This window comes from Copidosoma floridanum, unplaced genomic scaffold (genome assembly GCF_036245765.1).
Source record: "Copidosoma floridanum isolate Cflo_tuat_1 unplaced genomic scaffold, Cflo_Japanese_pri ptg000019l, whole genome shotgun sequence".
NCBI classification, from domain to species: domain Eukaryota; kingdom Metazoa; phylum Arthropoda; class Insecta; order Hymenoptera; family Encyrtidae; genus Copidosoma; species Copidosoma floridanum.
Window position 1 is genome coordinate 4,770,247 of NW_028321896.1, and position 20,049 is coordinate 4,790,295.

The 20,049-nt window shown below is 34.9% G+C and overlaps 3 protein-coding genes across 3 annotated transcripts; 2 read left to right on the forward strand and 1 right to left on the reverse strand.

Moving 5' to 3' along the window:
* Nucleotides 1–2,634: 2,634 nt before the first annotated feature.
* LOC106645482 (ADP-ribose pyrophosphatase) lies at nt 2,635–3,620 on the forward strand. Its single transcript, XM_014361358.2, has 2 exons — nt 2,635–2,891; nt 2,949–3,620. Exons 1-2 carry the CDS (start codon nt 2,666–2,668, stop codon nt 3,581–3,583), a joined length of 861 nt encoding a protein of 286 aa, XP_014216844.2. The 5' UTR covers nt 2,635–2,665; the 3' UTR covers nt 3,584–3,620.
* Nucleotides 3,586–5,976, reverse strand: LOC106645494 (uncharacterized). The gene is made up of 4 exons (XM_014361376.2): nt 5,463–5,976; nt 4,965–5,285; nt 4,632–4,847; nt 3,586–4,513 (listed from the first exon to the last, which is right to left on the reverse strand). Exons 1-4 carry the CDS (start codon nt 5,766–5,768, stop codon nt 4,064–4,066), a joined length of 1,293 nt encoding a protein of 430 aa, XP_014216862.2. The 5' UTR covers nt 5,769–5,976; the 3' UTR covers nt 3,586–4,063.
* Nucleotides 5,977–8,107: 2,131 nt separating this feature from the next.
* On the forward strand, nt 8,108–17,324 carry LOC149374503 (uncharacterized). The gene is made up of 15 exons (XM_089593626.1): nt 8,108–8,327; nt 8,479–8,607; nt 8,772–8,891; nt 9,055–9,174; nt 9,328–9,704; nt 9,824–10,190; nt 10,268–10,540; nt 10,622–10,792; nt 14,342–14,440; nt 14,592–14,720; nt 14,884–15,003; nt 15,157–15,533; nt 15,653–16,019; nt 16,097–16,369; nt 16,451–17,324. Coding segments are annotated over exons 1-15 (3,096 nt in total). The 5' UTR covers nt 8,108–8,326; the 3' UTR covers nt 16,624–17,324.
* The last annotated feature ends 2,725 nt before the right edge of the window (nt 17,325–20,049 follow it).

The window sequence follows — 20,049 nt, forward strand, 5'->3', positions numbered from 1 at the left end:
CACAGCTGGAGCTGAGGTATACTTTGGAATTCAAAGATCTACTGCTTTAACACGTGCTCTGATCGCGTATTTATAGGCACTGCTACTTACACCTACCCCTACTTGACGCATCAATACTCGCCGCCGTCAACCGCCGTCACCGCACGCTACGACCAATGGCGCTCATGGTAGAACGAATGAGCAAACGATCAGCCAATCGCAGGGCTGGACAGGCCACTTTCTCTTTAGTCCAACTCCGTGATTGGCTCAAGTGCAGACCGCCCAAAAGCCGATGAGCTGTCAACTATAGAGGGGATATGTTACTCATGAGGGTATTGGTATAAAACTCATTCGTCAGATGGCGCCACCGTGCTATGTATTTGTTTATTCTCTTAAAAATAATTTAATTCCAAAATTTATTCTCTTTCTCTCCATTGATTTGAATTTTTGCTTTCGCTGTAGATTTAAAATTTAAGACAATGCGAATTCCAATTTTTTAGTATCATATTGGCGATATGACACGTCTTTTACAACATGTAGGACCATTTCACTCAATAACTATTACGATGTGATTCTTCATTTAGTTTTTTTATATCGTTGATGCTGTTAATTATCCAGAAAAGCAAACTAACAATTCAATAGAATGAGCATTTTGTTTAAAAGCTTTATGAGAAAGGATTGACTAAAATCGTTAACCAGTTAAATTAAACATATGTACAGTCATGTTGGTTGCAATATTCCGATATGAATTCAAAATGTATACTCTAGCGCTAATAGAAATTATCGATCTAAATGGAGAATACACGCAAGCAAATTTTAATTGCAAAATAGTATTGAACGTTAAACGTATATAGTGGAAAAAATGGATGTTTCTTCGGAGGAAATTTAAGTTTCTGAAAGGAGCCCAATTTAGAATTCTTCTGGTAACTACTTGATAAGAACGATAGTTTCCAAGTACAATTAACTAATTGCAGGTAGTTGGTGAAATTTCCGATCGACGAGTTTCAAAATAACAGATAATAATAGATATATTTCATGCCAATAAAGATACTATCTATCTTTATTCTCTTTCTCTCCATTAATTTGAATTTTTGCTTCCGCTGTAGATTTAAGTTTTAAGACAATGCGAATTCCAATTTTTTAGTATCATATTGGCGATATGACACGTCTTTTACAACATGTAGGACCATTTCACTCAATAACTATTACGATGTAATTCTTCATTTAGTTTTTTTATATCGTTGATGCTGTTAATTATCTCAGAAAAGCAGACTAACAATTCAATAGAATGAGCATTTTGTTTGTAAGCTTTATGAGAAAGGATTGACTAAAATCGTTAACCAGTTAAATTAAACATATGTACAGTCATGTTGGTTGCAATATTCCGATATGAATTCAAAATATATACTCTAGCGCTAATAGAAATTATCGATCTAAATGGAGAATACACGCAAGCAAATTTTAATTGCAAAATAGTATTGAACGTTAAACGTATATAGTGGAAAAAATGGATGTTTCTTCGGAGGAAAGTTAAGTTTCTGAAAGGAGCCCAATTTAGAATTCTTCTGGTAACTACTTGATAAGAACGATAGTTTCCAAGTACAATTAACTAATTGCAGGTAGTTGGTGAAATTTCCGGTCGACGAGTTTCAAAATAAAAGAGATAAGGTATATCTGTTTGGATAGTTTTGAAATTTCTACTTTCGTGAGTTGCACAGTCATCCATGACACGCGTTACACGGGGAAAATACTGTTTTTATCAAATCGGCTTGATAAGAACGACAGTTTCCAAGTACAATTAACTAATTGCAGGTAGTTGGTGAAATTTCCGATCGACGAGTTTCAAAATAACAGATAAAGTATATCTGTTTTGTTATTTTTGAAATTTCTACTTTCGTAAGTTAAACGCATGACACGCGCTAATTTAATTAACGGGGAAAATTTTGTTTTTTTCAAGCCGTTAACAGAAGAAGCCTTACTTTTCTTCAAGAATTAATAGCTATCAAGCCAACATTCTGTAGATTTGTAGTAATAAAAAATAGTCAAATGGTAAACAGTTATGTATAAAATTATTTTTGAACTATCAGCTTTTTTGTACGTAAACTACACACACTCGTTGAAAACTAACATTGCATATTACATGCGGTTGTTTTTGTTTCGTAACGTAACCGCAGATACAATATTGTATCATGGCTTAGAGAATGTTTATATTCTCTAAGTATCATGGTATCAATATGATAAATCCTCGTAAGTATGCTTTTTATAATAATCTGACAGTATGATAAGTACCTAATGATGAGTTTGAAAATTTGGTGCGTTGACGGTTGTATAATGGCACGCCGGGAGGGGCAACTTTCAACCGGTGGCGCTTTGGTTACCCAGGTTACCCTCTGGATGCTTTTAGTTCAATGTTAAGTATATCGAACGGGTTTTTTTTTAATTGTAAAATTGTCTACTAGATTAATAAGAAATATCTATACGTGCATGTATAGTGGTATACGAATGCATTTTCTATTGATCGTGCAACGAAGACACCAAAGAAACGTAAAAAATCGTTGTCTTCAATAATTCAAATTATATGTATGGCTATAAGCTTGGTGGTTGTTTTTTAGTTTATGGATTATTTATGAATATGCATTTTACTTGCAGGCAAAGTTAAAAAAGTAAGTTATACGTGCTAAGTTTAATGACAGGGCAAATTTTAAAAATGATTCACAAAAAGTGTAGAAACACTGTATACCCTTTAACTAAAATCCAAAGATTTATCGTGCCAGATGACAAAATTTCCTGGAATATTGATTTTCCAGAATATTCACCAGGTGTATACAATTCTCCAGTTTTACAAGGGAAAGTTTGGGCAGATCCAGATATTACAGATGCAAGTTTCCAACCTCAGTGGAATAAACTTGATGGTAATTGCTTTAGGATCAGTTGAGAAGATAAATAATTTTGAGAATTTTTGATTACAGGAAAAGTCAATAGAGAAAGTTACATTGGTCATTACCAAGCTGATGAGGATAATTACCCTTTGAATCCTATTGGGCGATCTGGATTGAGGGGTAGAGGTGTTTTAGGTAGATGGGGACCCAATCATGCTGCAGATCCAATTGTGACCAGATGGAAGAGTAATAATGATGACTCTGCTGTTGTAGATGAAAAATCAAAACATCCTGTGCTTCAGTTTGTAGGTATTCAAAGAAAGGACACGGGAGAGTGGGCTTTACCAGGGGGTATGGTTGATCCTGGTGAAAGAGTCTCAGTTACACTATGTCGCGAATTTATGGAGGAGGCCTTAAATTCCCTTGAAAAAGACTCAGTAGAATTAAAGAGTATGAAAAAGACAATAACAGACTTTTTTAATCAAGGTGAGGAGGTTTACAAGGGATATGTTGATGATCCAAGAAATACAGATAATGCCTGGATGGAGACAATAGCATTTAACTTTCATGATAGCACTGGAAAAATTGTGGGCATTATTGATTTACAGGCAGGTGATGATGCAAAAAATGTCAAGTGGATGGATATTAATAAAGAGTTGTCACTTTATGCTAGTCATAAAGATTTCATTGAAAAAGTAGCTAAAAGACATAATGCTCATTGGTAGTTTTCTAATGTAAATAATTACGTGATTTTTAATAATAAAGTACAATTTTTTGAAACTTTTTTTCATTTATTTCATTTTTTATTTTAACATTTCTTACAGAATTAATATCGTCTTTATGACTAATCGTCGTTTTCTGTGGTATTTACACACTTTATCAGTAAACAAAGTTATCACAGATATATCAACAATCTGTAGGATATATCAGTTAAAAAAAAAGGATAGTGGTTAAGTACTTAAGTAAAATAGATTAGACATGATACATGCATTTAAATTTTAAGTCAGAGTAAATGTTTCTATAGGTTTAAATTTTCTATTTACACACTCATCAACGTATAGCCTATGTACATGCTGAGTCAAAAATTCGTTCATCTGAAACTTCCCTATTTCTAAATATAGTGATGAGATAACATGTATAAAATGAGATGTACATGACTTAACAAAAAACATCTGCACGGGTAAAATTTACTTAATGCTTATTTTCTACAACTGAGATGAAGAATATATGGCACTCTGCGTATCTATGCCAAGCATTTCTAAAAATATGTTAGTAGGGCTTGAAGAATTCAAGTTATCTTCATACGAGGTTGAAAACTCATCAGATTCTGTTATGGTACCAATGCTAGTCTTAAAAGCAGCCTTATAATTTGCTAATTTAGACACTAAATTATTGTTTACTTTTTTTGCAGTATTGACTTTTACATAGCTAGCATTTTTTCTCTCTATATGCTCAGAATTCCCATCAAAGGTTTCTTCTAGTTGGAGTGCTTTTATAGCATCGAGTTGCCCCTTTTCTGCTGCTTGTGTGAACCAATACTTGGCCGCATCTAGATTGATACTGATGCCTCCTTTACCTTGAGCTAGGTAGACTCCTAAATTGTACATGGCATCAACATGACCTTCGTCAGCAGCTTTCTTGAAATATTTCACAGCCTGTAGGAATCGATTAATATGTAGGATCAAAATATTTTAAGTCCTACATTCAACTGATGTGAAAATTTTTTTTTTTAAATTCAATACAGGATTATACACATCTCTATAAGTTACAAACCTTTTTAAAGTTCTTGGGAGTTCCTAATCCTAATTCATAACATAATCCTAAGTTGAACATACTTCTAGCAGACGATAAATTAGCACCAGAAATGAAATGTTGTACAGCATCCTGGTAACGTTCTTCCTCGACTGCTTTGAGTCCTGAATCAAATTCTTGCTCTCCCAAAATTAATTCATTTACATACGAAAATTCATCAACAGCTTCTTTGATAGCCTGAAATTAGAATTTTATTGAAAGCAATTTGTTGAATTAAGACAATTAAGGGACAACAAATCATCAGAAAATAACAGTGAAGTTTTTAATCATATTAAAAAACAAGGTGTTAAGTACCTCTTCAGCTGTTATAGGGCCATAGGTCTGTTCAATGTTTATAGCACTGTCAACTAAATCTTCAGATGTAACTAAATCTTCAGATGTGTCTTTGGTCTGTTGGGCAGTTAGTTTATTGCTTTCATTGAGAGCATTGGTAGTAGGAAGTATGTACTGTGGCCCTGGCAGTACAAAGTGAGAAAGTATCTGAGATGCCTGGACTTGCGGATCGGTAATCAGCTTCTTCTTCCACTTTTCTACATTAGAATTTTCAAATTCAAACAGCCTCCTGCGTATGAAGAGAGACTGACAGACGACGTAGCCTATGGCCAGAATTCCTGACTAAAATTAAAATGTAAAACATAAAAATGGTTTGAGTTGTCACGTACCTACTATAAAGATTAATAATAAGTCGAGTCAACAAAATAACATTAATTTGAACACGTTCTCCAAAAGTACCAATTTTCACCTATCATACAACACTTGAATAGCTAAATGAGGATAACTCATCCCACTCACCAAGCCAACAGCCTCTGACCAGGTATACTTGGCGTCGTAATTCCGTTGTTCTTTCTCGTTTCGGGCCCCAAGATTGTTCCAGTGTTGTTTTACTAGAGCCACGGGACAAGGGCCTTTGAGATCTTTATGAAAATTGGTAAAGCACGAGCCTCTGACCCTCAACTTTTCGAATCTGTTGGGACACTCTGTTTTCTGCTGCTCGGGGACGACAGCGTCATTGCCATCGTTGCTCTGGGAGTAGACGTTGGTGCGACAGGCCCGACGCTCCAAGGACTCGCGGATACCTCGCGTCACAGACTTCCACATCCTGGTGGTGTGGCTCCCACTGACTTTGACAAGTCAAAATCACGCCACACAAAATTCCTTACTCTTCCTCGTAGATGAGCTGTCTAGGACTTGGGAAGAGTTAAATTTTTCAATTAGAGGCAAAATTTAACCTAAAATATATGGACAAGGCCAGTTTTGCTCGCGGCGCTAGCCGAGAGCGCCTGGCCTGGCTCGGAACTCGGAAGTCTCGGAACCAGGCTACTTATATATACTTAATAGCGTTTGATTTAAGACTAAAAACCCAACATTAGTTGATGGTCACAACACACACGGTACGCGTCGTAGTCGTCAAGTTGTCGGTCGTCGGACGTCATCATTGCTAACCCCAAGATGTGTGTAAAAAAAAATACTGCCGCAACGTTTACAAAAGTTAATAATTATTGAGTGGAATGGTCCTACATGTTGTAAAAGACGTGTCATATCGCCAATATGATACTAAAAAATTGGAATTCGCATTGTCTTAAAACTTAAATCTACAGCGGAAGCAAAAATTCAAATCAATGGAGAGAAAGAGAATAAAGATAGATAGTATCTTTATTGGCATGAAATATATCTGTTATTATCTGTTATTTTGAAACTCGTCGATCGGAAATTTCACCAACTACCTGCAATTAGTTAATTGTACTTGGAAACTGTCGTTCTTATCAAGCCGATTTGATAAAAACAGTATTTTCCCCGTGTAACGCGTGTCATGGATGACTGTGCAACTCACGAAAGTAGAAATTTCAAAACTATCCAAACAGATATACCTTATCTCTTTTATTTTGAAACTCGTCGACCGGAAATTTCACCAACTACCTGCAATTAGTTAATTGTACTTGGAAACTATCGTTCTTATCAAGTAGTTACCAGAAGAATTCTAAATTGGGCTCCTTTCAGAAACTTAACTTTCCTCCGAAGAAACATCCATTTTTTCCACTATATACGTTTAACGTTCAATACTATTTTGCAATTAAAATTTGCTTGCGTGTATTCTCCATTTAGATCGATAATTTCTATTAGCGCTAGAGTATATATTTTGAATTCATATCGGAATATTGCAACCAACATGACTGTACATATGTTTAATTTAACTGGTTAACGATTTTAGTCAATCCTTTCTCATAAAGCTTACAAACAAAATGCTCATTCTATTGAATTGTTAGTCTGCTTTTCTGAGATAATTAACAGCATCAACGATATAAAAAAACTAAATGAAGAATTACATCGTAATAGTTATTGAGTGAAATGGTCCTACATGTTGTAAAAGACGTGTCATATCGCCAATATGATACTAAAAAATTGGAATTCGCATTGTCTTAAAACTTAAATCTACAGCGGAAGCAAAAATTCAAATTAATGGAGAGAAAGAGAATAAAGATAGATAGTATCTTTATTGGCATGAAATATATCTATTATTATCTGTTATTTTGAAACTCGTCGATCGGAAATTTCACCAACTACCTGCAATTAGTTAATTGTACTTGGAAACTATCGTTCTTATCAAGTAGTTACCAGAAGAATTCTAAATTGGGCTCCTTTCAGAAACTTAAATTTCCTCCGAAGAAACATCCATTTTTTCCACTATATACGTTTAACGTTCAATACTATTTTGCAATTAAAATTTGCTTGCGTGTATTCTCCATTTAGATCGATAATTTCTATTAGCGCTAGAGTATACATTTTGAATTCATATCGGAATATTGCAACCAACATGACTGTACATATGTTTAATTTAACTGGTTAACGATTTTAGTCAATCCTTTCTCATAAAGCTTTTAAACAAAATGCTCATTCTATTGAATTGTTAGTTTGCTTTTCTGGATAATTAACAGCATCAACGATATAAAAAAACTAAATGAAGAATCACATCGTAATAGTTATTGAGTGAAATGGTCCTACATGTTGTAAAAGACGTGTCATATCGCCAATATGATACTAAAAAATTGGAATTCGCATTGTCTTAAATTTTAAATCTACAGCGAAAGCAAAAATTCAAATCAATGGAGAGAAAGAGAATAAATTTTGGAATTAAATTATTTTTAAGAGAATAAACAAATACATAGCACGGTGGCGCCATCTGACGAATGAGTTTTATACCAATACCCTCATGAGTAACATATCCCCTCTATAGTTGACAGCTCATCGGCTTTTGGGCGGTCTGCACTTGAGCCAATCACGGAGTTGGACTAAAGAGAAAGTGGCCTGTCCAGCCCTGCGATTGGCTGATCGTTTGCTCATTCGTTCTACCATGAGCGCCATTGGTCGTAGCGTGCGGTGACGGCGGTTGACGGCGGCGAGTATTGATGCGTCAAGTAGGGGTAGGTGTAAGTAGCAGTGCCTATAAATACGCGATCAGAGCACGTGTTAAAGCAGTAGATCTTTGAATTCCAAAGTATACCTCAGCTCCAGCTGTGCCTTGCAAGCAAAGCATTGTTTGAGACATATATATCCGTTGAGCCGTTCCGACTGTTTTGGCGGTAAGCCTCTCGAGAGAGTGCCTGTCATCGTTCATCGCAGTGCAAACGCAAACTCTGTCGTTGTCAAAAAAAAGAATAAGTACGTAAACGGTATACTTACTTCTATGTCGTTTTCTTGTATTTCGATTAACTTTTACCGAGGCATGGATACTATAATTCATGTGGCACTTTGTTTATTCAAGTATGTCGTACAGTTACTTAATTATTTATTTTGTTTTCGTTCTCCACAGTGCCGTCGAAAAAAAAAGTGACCAATACCTCTAACAAGCGCAAATCTCCGGATTCGCAAGCCAACGTAGCCATGCCTGTGAAAAAGGCTAAAACCTCCGGAAAGAAGCCTGAAGTATCCCAAAATAATGGTATGTAATTTTTCCAAGCATATTGCAGGAACTTTCTGTGGTTTGCATGAGCAGCAAGGTAAACGCAGTCTTTCGTGTTTCCACACAGCTTTGTATAGTTCAATTGATTAACGAATTACAAGAACCTAGTGTTCCCTAGATAAACGATATATTACATTTTTCAGGGCCACTAAAGATAAAAGTGACCAACAAGCGCAAATCTCCAGATTCGCAAGCCAACGTAGCCATGCCTGTGAAAAAGGCTAAAACCTCCGGAAAGAAGCCTGAAGTATCCCAAAATAATGGTATGTAATTTTTCCAAGCATATTGCAAGAACTTTCTGTGGTTTGCATGAGCAGCAAGGTAAATGCAGTCTTTCGTGTTTCCACACAGCTTTCTATAGTTCAATTGATTAACGACTTACAAGAACCTAGTGTTCCCTAGATAATGATATATTAAATTTTTCAGGGCCACTGAAGATAAAAGTGACCAACAAGCGCAAATCTCCAGATTCGCAAGACAACGTGGCCATGCCTGTGAAACGGGCTAAAACCTCAAGAAAGAAGCCTGAGGTATTCCAGAATGATGGTACGTAATTGTTTGTTTTGCAAAATTCCAGGCACATTGCAGGAACTTTTTGTGGTTTGCATAATGAAACGTGGATGCAGTCTTTCTTGTTTCCACATTGATGACATTTAATGATCTAGTGTTCCCCGATTAATAATAAGTAACAACTTTCAGATCCTAAAGTTAAAGAGCTTCTCCGTCAAGTGACCACAAGTGGTATCATTCTTACCTGCGGTCAAGGAGACACAGGCCAACTTGGCTTGGGTGACGACATCCTGGAAAAAACACGGTTTGCTCAAGTGCCACACTTCCTGAATATGGTTTCCATAGCAGGAAGTGGTATGCACAACGTTTGCCTCACGGATGAGGGAAAAGTAGTCACGTTCGGCTGCAACGATGAGGGAGCCCTCGGTAGAGACACAACCGAGGGCAGTGAAGCTACTCCTGGACTCGTGGATTTACCTGGACGTGCGATTCAGGTGACGGCAGGAGACTCGCACAGTGCCGCGTTAATGGAGGACGGAAGAGTTTTCGTTTGGGGATCCTTTCGGGTGAGTAATCAATTTCCCAAATCATAGTTATAATCCATACAATTTCCATTAAATTCATACATAATAACAGATGGTACAATTAGTTGTATGTTGTTTACTAAAATTGAAACAATTTTTAGGATTCACATGGAACACTTGGACTATTGACGAAAAACAAAGAAAGTGCTCCAGTACAAATTTTATCCAATAAAAAGTTCATTAAAATTGCTTCTGGATCCGACCACTTAGTTTTACTGGATAATACCAGAAAAGTTTTAACCTGTGGTTGCGGTGAGCAGGGCCAACTTGGACGGTTACCTGAACGAAAAACCGATAGACACAGTGGTCGAGGTGGTAACAAATTGCTGACACCTGATCAAGTTTATTTCAAAATAAATAAAAAAGTAGAAATTGAAAACATATGGGCCGGTAGCTATGCTACCTTTGCCAAGGATGCGAATACGGATAATCTGTATGTATTTGGCCTAAATAACTACGGTCAAATTGGTACGTTAAGTATTGTATGAGTTTTTAATATTTAATTTCAATCTTATTTTAATTTTTAATTTTGTATTCAATTGCAGGTCTCAAAAATTGCGACAAGTCCTTCCACCCTAAAGTGTCAGATACGTTTAGTGGACGTAAATGGGTTCAAATTAGCTCGGGACAGCATCACACTATTGCTTTAGACGATAAAGGGCAAGTGTACGTTTTGGGAAGGAAAGAGTATGGAAGACTAGGTCTTGGCATTATGAGTGAAGATGCCACAGAACTTGTACTCGTACCCAAACTAAGTAATACCAAATGCATAGATGTTGCAGCTGGTACTGCTCAGTCTTTTGCTGTAACAGAAAACGGTAAATAAGTACTACAACCTCTCGACTAATCACACTATATAAAGTAAAAATTTATCTATAAGCTCGAAAATTTTGTTACAGGAAAACTATACGCCTGGGGAATGGGCTCTGAAGGCCAGCTTGGTACTGGAGAAGAAGACGATATTTTAGAACCCAGATTAATTGAATCCAAATATGTGAAAGAAGTTGAGGTTCTTCGAGTTTCTGGCGGAGGACAGCATACTATTATTCTTGCAAAGAAAAGCATCGAATAATTATTTGTATATTTCAAAACTAGGATCAAGACATACATTTTAGTTAGTTTTTTCTTTCAATGAATTCTAGATTACTTAAATATTTAGTTATTATGGAAATACGTAATTAGTGGTATCAAAACCAAATGTCAATTTGAACATCTTAGTGTGTTGTTGCTTTGATACACGTTGGTGTGATTATTATTTTTAAAAAATTTAGTGACTTGGAAATTTACAGTGAATAATCATATTTATCGTAACAATAATGTGAGGTGCTAAAGTTACTACTGATTCGAGGCGTACGATTCTTACTTATTATTTATGGTCAACTACGGACTTGTGTAACAACTACTGCATGCCCAAATCTTTGAATAAGTTGTCTGCACGATTAGTACCATGATAGTATACATATGTAATTAATTGTATAAATGTATAAAGATTTTAATGAACTTGTTACAATATTTTGAATTGTAAGATTTTTACAACAGTTATCATTTTGTTTGTTACTACTAGCAACATCGTATCTTAAGTGCAGAAGCTAGATATTATCTGACTATTTTGTCGGTATCTTTTTTTGATGTATTTACGCGGTTATTTGTGCCCTTACATAAATGAATGAAAATTTGTACTTTGGTTAAAGTACGGTATTATATTTTTAGCATTTTGTGACTCTTTAAAGGATGTTGAGACGTTAATGTTAATCTGTGCCTTGCGATGTGAAAATATCCATCTCTTGTAAAATAGTATTTTTAATAAAATTTTTTTGTATTATTTTACTATAAAGCTATTGTTTCATTTCTCGTATTGATGTTGGAGCCACATTTTTTTAAAGATACTCCGCTAACTTATTAAAAACTGATTAAAAATGTTTCTTATTCATTGTCAATATGTTTATTACTATATCGAGCAATGATTTTTTTAAAACCGTGTAAGTTTGATTACAAAGAAATTATAGCCATGTATCATTGACTGAAGATCCATTTTAAATCAATGATAATAATATATTATTTTAAAGTCCTGAAAAAGAAATACACGGTAATATTCTGCAAAAAAATAAAATCCTCTTTTGAAAGTCACAAAATTATTTTTACAGCCTTTATTATTTTGTTACTTTTCAAATAAAGTGTATTATAAAAAATTTTTATCCTAATAATTAATACGCACCTTGCGAGCAAAAACTCAATATAGTAAAAATGAAAGGAAAATGAGGTCGTCGATAGTAAATAATAGAATAATAATGTATCAAGAAGAAAAAAGAAAGATAAACAATCAATCAAACATTTGTTTTTTTGTGGATCGATTTTTTTTTATTTACAAGAGTAAAATATTATGTACAAGACGTTGCATCCAATTGTGTCTTTTTAAGGTAGATTTTTTTTTTTTTCTGCCACAGGTTGCTGATACACAATTTTCCAAAGTATTATGTTTTCATAACATGGATGACTGTGCAACTCACGAAAGTAGTAATTTCAATACTATCCAAACAGATATACCTTATCTCTTTTATTTTGAAACTCGTCGATCGGAAATTTCACCAACTACCTGCAATTAGTTAATTGTACTTGGAAACTGTCGTTCTTATCAAGCCGATTTGATAAAAACAGTATTTTCCCCGTGTAACGCGTGTGATGGATGACTGTGCAACTCACGAAAGTAGAAATTTCAAAACTATCCAAACAGATATACCTTATCTCTTTTATTTTGAAACTCGTCGATCGGAAATTTCACCAACTACCTGCAATTAGTTAATTGTACTTGGAAACTATCGTTCTTATCAAGTAGTTACCAGAAGAATTCTAAATTGGGCTCCTTTCAGAAACTTAACTTTCCTCCGAAGAAACATCCATTTTTTCCACTATATACGTTTAACGTTCAATACTATTTTGCAATTAAAATTTGCTTGCGTGTATTCTCCATTTAGATCGATAATTTCTATTAGCGCTAGAGTATATATTTTGAATTCATATCGGAATATTGCAACCAACATGACTGTACATATGTTTAATTTAACTGGTTAACGATTTTAGTCAATCCTTTCTCATAAAGCTTACAAACAAAATGCTCATTCTATTGAATTGTTAGTCTGCTTTTCTGGATAATTAACAGCATCAACGATATAAAAAAACTAAATGAAGAATTACATCGTAATAGTTATTGAGTGAAATGGTCCTACATGTTGTAAAAGACGTGTCATATCGCCAATATGATACTAAAAAATTGGAATTCGCATTGTCTTAAAACTTAAATTTACAGCAGAAGCAAAAATTCAAATTAATGGAGAGAAAGAGAATAAAGATAGATAGTATCTTTATTGGCATGAAATATATCTGTTATTATCTGTTATTTTGAAACTCGTCGATCGGAAATTTCACCAACTACCTGCAATTAGTTAATTGTACTTGGAAACTTTCGTTCTTATCAAGCCGACTTGATAAAAACAGTATTTTCCCCGTGTAACGCGTGTCATGGATGACTGTGCAACTCACGAAAGTAGAAATTTCAAAACTATCCAAACAGATATACCTTATCTCTTTTATTTTGAAACTCGTCGACCGGAAATTTCACCAACTACCTGCAATTAGTTAATTGTACTTGGAAACTATCGTTCTTATCAAGTAGTTACCAGAAGAATTCTAAATTGGGCTCCTTTCAGAAACTTAACTTTCCTCCGAAGAAACATCCATTTTTTCCACTATATACGTTTAACGTTCAATACTATTTTGCAATTAAAATTTGCTTGCGTGTATTCTCCATTTAGATCGATAATTTCTATTAGCGCTAGAGTATATATTTTGAATTCATATCGGAATATTGCAACCAACATGACTGTACATATGTTTAATTTAACTGGTTAACGATTTTAGTCAATCCTTTCTCATAAAGCTTTTAAACAAAATGCTCATTCTATTGAATTGTTAGTTTGCTTTTCTGGATAATTAACAGCATCAACGATATAAAAAAACTAAATGAAGAATCACATCGTAATAGTTATTGAGTGAAATGGTCCTACATGTTGTAAAAGACGTGTCATATCGCCAATATGATACTAAAAAATTGGAATTCGCATTGTCTTAAATTTTAAATCTACAGCGAAAGCAAAAATTCAAATCAATGGAGAGAAAGAGAATAAATTTTGGAATTAAATTATTTTTAAGAGAATAAACAAATACATAGCACGGTGGCGCCATCTGACGAATGAGTTTTATACCAATACCCTCATGAGTAACATATCCCCTCTATAGTTGACAGCTCATCGGCTTTTGGGCGGTCTGCACTTGAGCCAATCACGGAGTTGGACTAAAGAGAAAGTGGCCTGTCCAGCCCTGCGATTGGCTGATCGTTTGCTCATTCGTTCTACCATGAGCGCCATTGGTCGTAGCGTGCGGTGACGGCGGTTGACGGCGGCGAGTATTGATGCGTCAAGTAGGGGTAGGTGTAAGTAGCAGTGCCTATAAATACGCGATCAGAGCACGTGTTAAAGCAGTAGATCTTTGAATTCCAAAGTATACCTCAGCTCCAGCTGTGCCTTGCAAGCAAAGCATTGTTTGAGACATATATATCCGTTGAGCCGTTCCGACTGTTTTGGCGGTAAGCCTCTCGAGAGAGTGCCTGTCATCGTTCATCGCAGTGCAAACGCAAACTCTGTCGTTGTCAAAAAAAAGAATAAGTACGTAAACGGTATACTTACTTCTATGTCGTTTTCTTGTATTTCGATTAACTTTTACCGAGGCATGGATACTATAATTAATGTGGCACTTTGTTTATTCAAGTATGTCGTACAGTTACTTAATTATTTATTTTGTTTTCGTTCTCCACAGTGCCGTCGAAAAAAAAAGTGACCAATACCTCTAACAAGCGCAAATCTCCGGATTCGCAAGCCAACGTAGCCATGCCTGTGAAAAAGGCTAAAACCTCCGGAAAGAAGCCTGAAGTATCCCAAAATAATGGTATGTAATTTTTCCAAGCATATTGCAGGAACTTTCTGTGGTTTGCATGAGCAGCAAGGTAAACGCAGTCTTTCGTGTTTCCACACAGCTTTCTATAGTTCAATTGATTAACGACTTACAAGAACCTAGTGTTCCCTAGATAATGATATATTAAATTTTTCAGGGCCACTGAAGATAAAAGTGACCAACAAGCGCAAATCTCCAGATTCGCAAGACAACGTGGCCATGCCTGTGAAACGGGCTAAAACCTCAAGAAAGAAGCCTGAGGTATTCCAGAATGATGGTACGTAATTGTTTGTTTTGCAAAATTCCAGGCACATTGCAGGAACTTTTTGTGGTTTGCATAATGAAACGTGGATGCAGTCTTTCTTGTTTCCACATTGATGACATTTAATGATCTAGTGTTCCCCGATTAATAATAAGTAACAACTTTCAGATCCTAAAGTTAAAGAGCTTCTCCGTCAAGTGACCACAAGTGGTATCATTCTTACCTGCGGTCAAGGAGACACAGGCCAACTTGGCTTGGGTGACGACATCCTGGAAAAAACACGGTTTGCTCAAGTGCCACACTTCCTGAATATGGTTTCCATAGCAGGAAGTGGTATGCACAACGTTTGCCTCACGGATGAGGGAAAAGTAGTCACGTTCGGCTGCAACGATGAGGGAGCCCTCGGTAGAGACACAACCGAGGGCAGTGAAGCTACTCCTGGACTCGTGGATTTACCTGGACGTGCGATTCAGGTGACGGCAGGAGACTCGCACAGTGCCGCGTTAATGGAGGACGGAAGAGTTTTCGTTTGGGGATCCTTTCGGGTGAGTAATCAATTTCCCAAATCATAGTTATAATCCATACAATTTCCATTAAATTCATACATAATAACAGATGGTACAATTAGTTGTATGTTGTTTACTAAAATTGAAACAATTTTTAGGATTCACATGGAACACTTGGACTATTGACGAAAAACAAAGAAAGTGCTCCAGTACAAATTTTATCCAATAAAAAGTTCATTAAAATTGCTTCTGGATCCGACCACTTAGTTTTACTGGATAATACCAGAAAAGTTTTAACCTGTGGTTGCGGTGAGCAGGGCCAACTTGGACGGTTACCTGAACGAAAAACCGATAGACACAGTGGTCGAGGTGGTAACAAATTGCTGACACCTGATCAAGTTTATTTCAAAATAAATAAAAAAGTAGAAATTGAAAACATATGGGCCGGTAGCTATGCTACCTTTGCCAAGGATGCGAATACGGATAATCTGTATGTATTTGGCCTAAATAACTACGGTCAAATTGGTACGTTAAGTATTGTATGAGTTTTTAATATTTAATTTCAATCTTATTTTAATTTTTAATTTTGTATTCAATTGCAGGTCTCAAAAATTGCGACAAGTCCTTCCACCCTAAAGTGTCAGATACGTTTAGTGGACGTAAATGGGTTCAAATTAGCTCGGGACAGCATCACACTATTGCTTTAGACGATAAAGGGCAAGTGTACGTTTTGGGAAGGAAAGAGTATGGAAGACTAGGTCTTGGCATTATGAGTGAAGATGCCACAGAACTTGTACTCGTACCCAAACTAAGTAATACCAAATGCATAGATGTTGCAGCTGGTACTGCTCAGTCTTTTGCTGTAACAGAAAACGGTAAATAAGTACTACAACCTCTCGACTAATCACACTATATAAAGTAAAAATTTATCTATAAGCTCGAAAATTTTGTTACAGGAAAACTATACGCCTGGGGAATGGGCTCTGAAGGCCAGCTTGGTACTGGAGAAGAAGACGATATTTTAGAACCCAGATTAATTGAATCCAAATATGTGAAAGAAGTTGAGGTTCTTCGAGTTTCTGGCGGAGGACAGCATACTATTATTCTTGCAAAGAAAAGCATCGAATAATTATTTGTATATTTCAAAACTAGGATCAAGACATACATTTTAGTTAGTTTTTTCTTTCAATGAATTCTAGATTACTTAAATATTTAGTTATTATGGAAATACGTAATTAGTGGTATCAAAACCAAATGTCAATTTGAACATCTTAGTGTGTTGTTGCTTTGATACACGTTGGTGTGATTATTATTTTTAAAAAATTTAGTGACTTGGAAATTTACAGTGAATAATCATATTTATCGTAACAATAATGTGAGGTGCTAAAGTTACTACTGATTCGAGGCGTACGATTCTTACTTATTATTTATGGTCAACTACGGACTTGTGTAACAACTACTGCATGCCCAAATCTTTGAATAAGTTGTCTGCACGATTAGTACCATGATAGTATACATATGTAATTAATTGTATAAATGTATAAAGATTTTAATGAACTTGTTACAATATTTTGAATTGTAAGATTTTTACAACAGTTATCATTTTGTTTGTTACTACTAGCAACATCGTATCTTAAGTGCAGAAGCTAGATATTATCTGACTATTTTGTCGGTATCTTTTTTTGATGTATTTACGCGGTTATTTGTGCCCTTACATAAATGAATGAAAATTTGTACTTTGGTTAAAGTACGGTATTATATTTTTAGCATTTTGTGACTCTTTAAAGGATGTTGAGACGTTAATGTTAATCTGTGCCTTGCGATGTGAAAATATCCATCTCTTGTAAAATAGTATTTTTAATAAAATTTTTTTGTATTATTTTACTATAAAGCTATTGTTTCATTTCTCGTATTGATGTTGGAGCCACATTTTTTTAAAGATACTCCGCTAACTTATTAAAAACTGATTAAAAATGTTTCTTATTCATTGTCAATATGTTTATTACTATATCGAGCAATGATTTTTTTAAAACCGTGTAAGTTTGATTACAAAGAAATTATAGCCATGTATCATTGACTGAAGATCCATTTTAAATCAATGATAATAATATATTATTTTAAAGTCCTGAAAAAGAAATACACGGTAATATTCTGCAAAAAAATAAAATCCTCTTTTGAAAGTCACAAAATTATTTTTACAGCCTTTATTATTTTGTTACTTTTCAAATAAAGTGTATTATAAAAAATTTTTATCCTAATAATTAATACGCACCTTGCGAGCAAAAACTCAATATAGTAAAAATGAAAGGAAAATGAGGTCGTCGATAGTAAATAATAGAATAATAATGTATCAAGAAGAAAAAAGAAAGATAAACAATCAATCAAACATTTGTTTTTTTGTGGATCGATTTTTTTTTATTTACAAGAGTAAAATATTATGTACAAGACGTTGCATCCAATTGTGTCTTTTTAAGGTAGATTTTTTTTTTTTTCTGCCACAGGTTGCTGATACACAATTTTCCAAAGTATTATGTTTTCATAACATGGATGACTGTGCAACTCACGAAAGTAGTAATTTCAATACTATCCAAACAGATATACCTTATCTCTTTTATTTTGAAACTCGTCGATCGGAAATTTCACCAACTACCTGCAATTAGTTAATTGTACTTGGAAACTGTCGTTCTTATCAAGCCGATTTGATAAAAACAGTATTTTCCCCGTGTAACGCGTGTCATGGATGACTGTGCAACTCACGAAAGTAGAAATTTCAAAACTATCCAAACAGATATACCTTATCTCTTTTATTTTGAAACTCGTCGATCGGAAATTTCACCAACTACCTGCAATTAGTTAATTGTACTTGGAAACTATCGTTCTTATCAAGTAGTTACCAGAAGAATTCTAAATTGGGCTCCTTTCAGAAACTTAACTTTCCTCCGAAGAAACATCCATTTTTTCCACTATATACGTTTAACGTTCAATACTATTTTGCAATTAAAATTTGCTTGCGTGTATTCTCCATTTAGATCGATAATTTCTATTAGCGCTAGAGTATATATTTTGAATTCATATCGGAATATTGCAACCAACATGACTGTACATATGTTTAATTTAACTGGTTAACGATTTTAGTCAATCCTTTCTCATAAAGCTTACAAACAAAATGCTCATTCTATTGAATTGTTAGTCTGCTTTTCTGGATAATTAACAGCATCAACGATATAAAAAAACTAAATGAAGAATTACATCGTAATAGTTATTGAGTGAAATGGTCCTACATGTTGTAAAAGACGTGTCATATCGCCAATATGATACTAAAAAATTGGAATTCGCATTGTCTTAAAACTTAAATTTACAGCAGAAGCAAAAATTCAAATTAATGGAGAGAAAGAGAATAAAGATAGATAGTATCTTTATTGGCATGAAATATATCTGTTATTATCTGTTATTTTGAAACTCGTCGATCGGAAATTTCACCAACTACCTGCAATTAGTTAATTGTACTTGGAAACTTTCGTTCTTATCAAGCCGACTTGATAAAAACAGTATTTTCCCCGTGTAACGCGTGTCATGGATGACTGTGCAACTCACGAAAGTAGAAATTTCAAAACTATCCAAACAGATATACCTTATCTCTTTTATTTTGAAACTCGTCGACCGGAAATTTCACCAACTACCTGCAATTAGTTAATTGTACTTGGAAACTATCGTTCTTATCAAGTAGTTACCAGAAGAATTCTAAATTGGGCTCCTTTCAGAAACTTAAATTTCCTCCGAAGAAACATCCATTTTTTCCACTATATACGTTTAACGTTCAATACTATTTTGCAATTAAAATTTGCTTGCGTGTATTCTCCATTTAGATCGATAATTTCTATTAGCGCTAGAGTATACATTTTGAATTCATATCGGAATATTGCAACCAACATGACTGTACATATGTTTAATTTAACTGGTTAACGATTTTAGTCAATCCTTTCTCATAAAGCTTTTAAACAAAATGCTCATTCTATTGAATTGTTAGTTTGCTTTTCTGGATAATTAACAGCATCAACGATATAAAAAAACTAAATGAAGAATCACATCGTAATAGTTATTGAGTGAAATGGTCCTACATGTTGTAAAAGACGTGTCATATCGCCAATATGATACTAAAAAATTGGAATTCGCATTGTCTTAAATTTTAAATCTACAGCGAAAGCAAAAATTCAAATCAATGGAGAGAAAGAGAATAAATTTTGGAATTAAATTATTTTTAAGAGAATAAACAAATACATAGCACGGTGGCGCCATCTGACGAATGAGTTTTATACCAATACCCTCATGAGTAACATATCCCCTCTATAGTTGACAGCTCATCGGCTTTTGGGCGGTCTGCACTTGAGCCAATCACGGAGTTGGACTAAAGAGAAAGTGGCCTGTCCAGCCCTGCGATTGGCTGATCGTTTGCTCATTCGTTCTACCATGAGCGCCATTGGTCGTAGCGTGCGGTGACGGCGGTTGACGGCGGCGAGTATTGATGCGTCAAGTAGGGGTAGGTGTAAGTAGCAGT

Bases quoted from the DNA above. Each gene is read 5' to 3' on its own strand.
- LOC149374503 (XM_089593626.1), top strand. The intron at 14,721-14,883 runs GTATGTAATTTT...TAAATTTTTCAG, and splicing joins TGAAGTATCCCAAAATAATG to GGCCACTGAAGATAAAAGTG. The intron at 15,534-15,652 runs GTGAGTAATCAA...AACAATTTTTAG, and splicing joins TCGTTTGGGGATCCTTTCGG to GATTCACATGGAACACTTGG.
- LOC106645494 (XM_014361376.2), bottom strand. From the start codon at position 5,768: ATGTGGAAGTCTGTGACGCGAGGTATCCGCGAGTCCTTGGAGCGTCGG. The intron at 5,286-5,462 runs GTGAGTGGGATG...TTTTAATTTTAG, and splicing joins GGTCAGAGGCTGTTGGCTTG to TCAGGAATTCTGGCCATAGG. The intron at 4,848-4,964 runs GTACTTAACACC...TTCTAATTTCAG, and splicing joins GCCCTATAACAGCTGAAGAG to GCTATCAAAGAAGCTGTTGA.
- LOC106645482 (XM_014361358.2), top strand. From the start codon at position 2,666: ATGACAGGGCAAATTTTAAAAATGATTCACAAAAAGTGTAGAAACACT. The intron at 2,892-2,948 runs GTAATTGCTTTA...TTTTGATTACAG, and splicing joins TCAGTGGAATAAACTTGATG to GAAAAGTCAATAGAGAAAGT.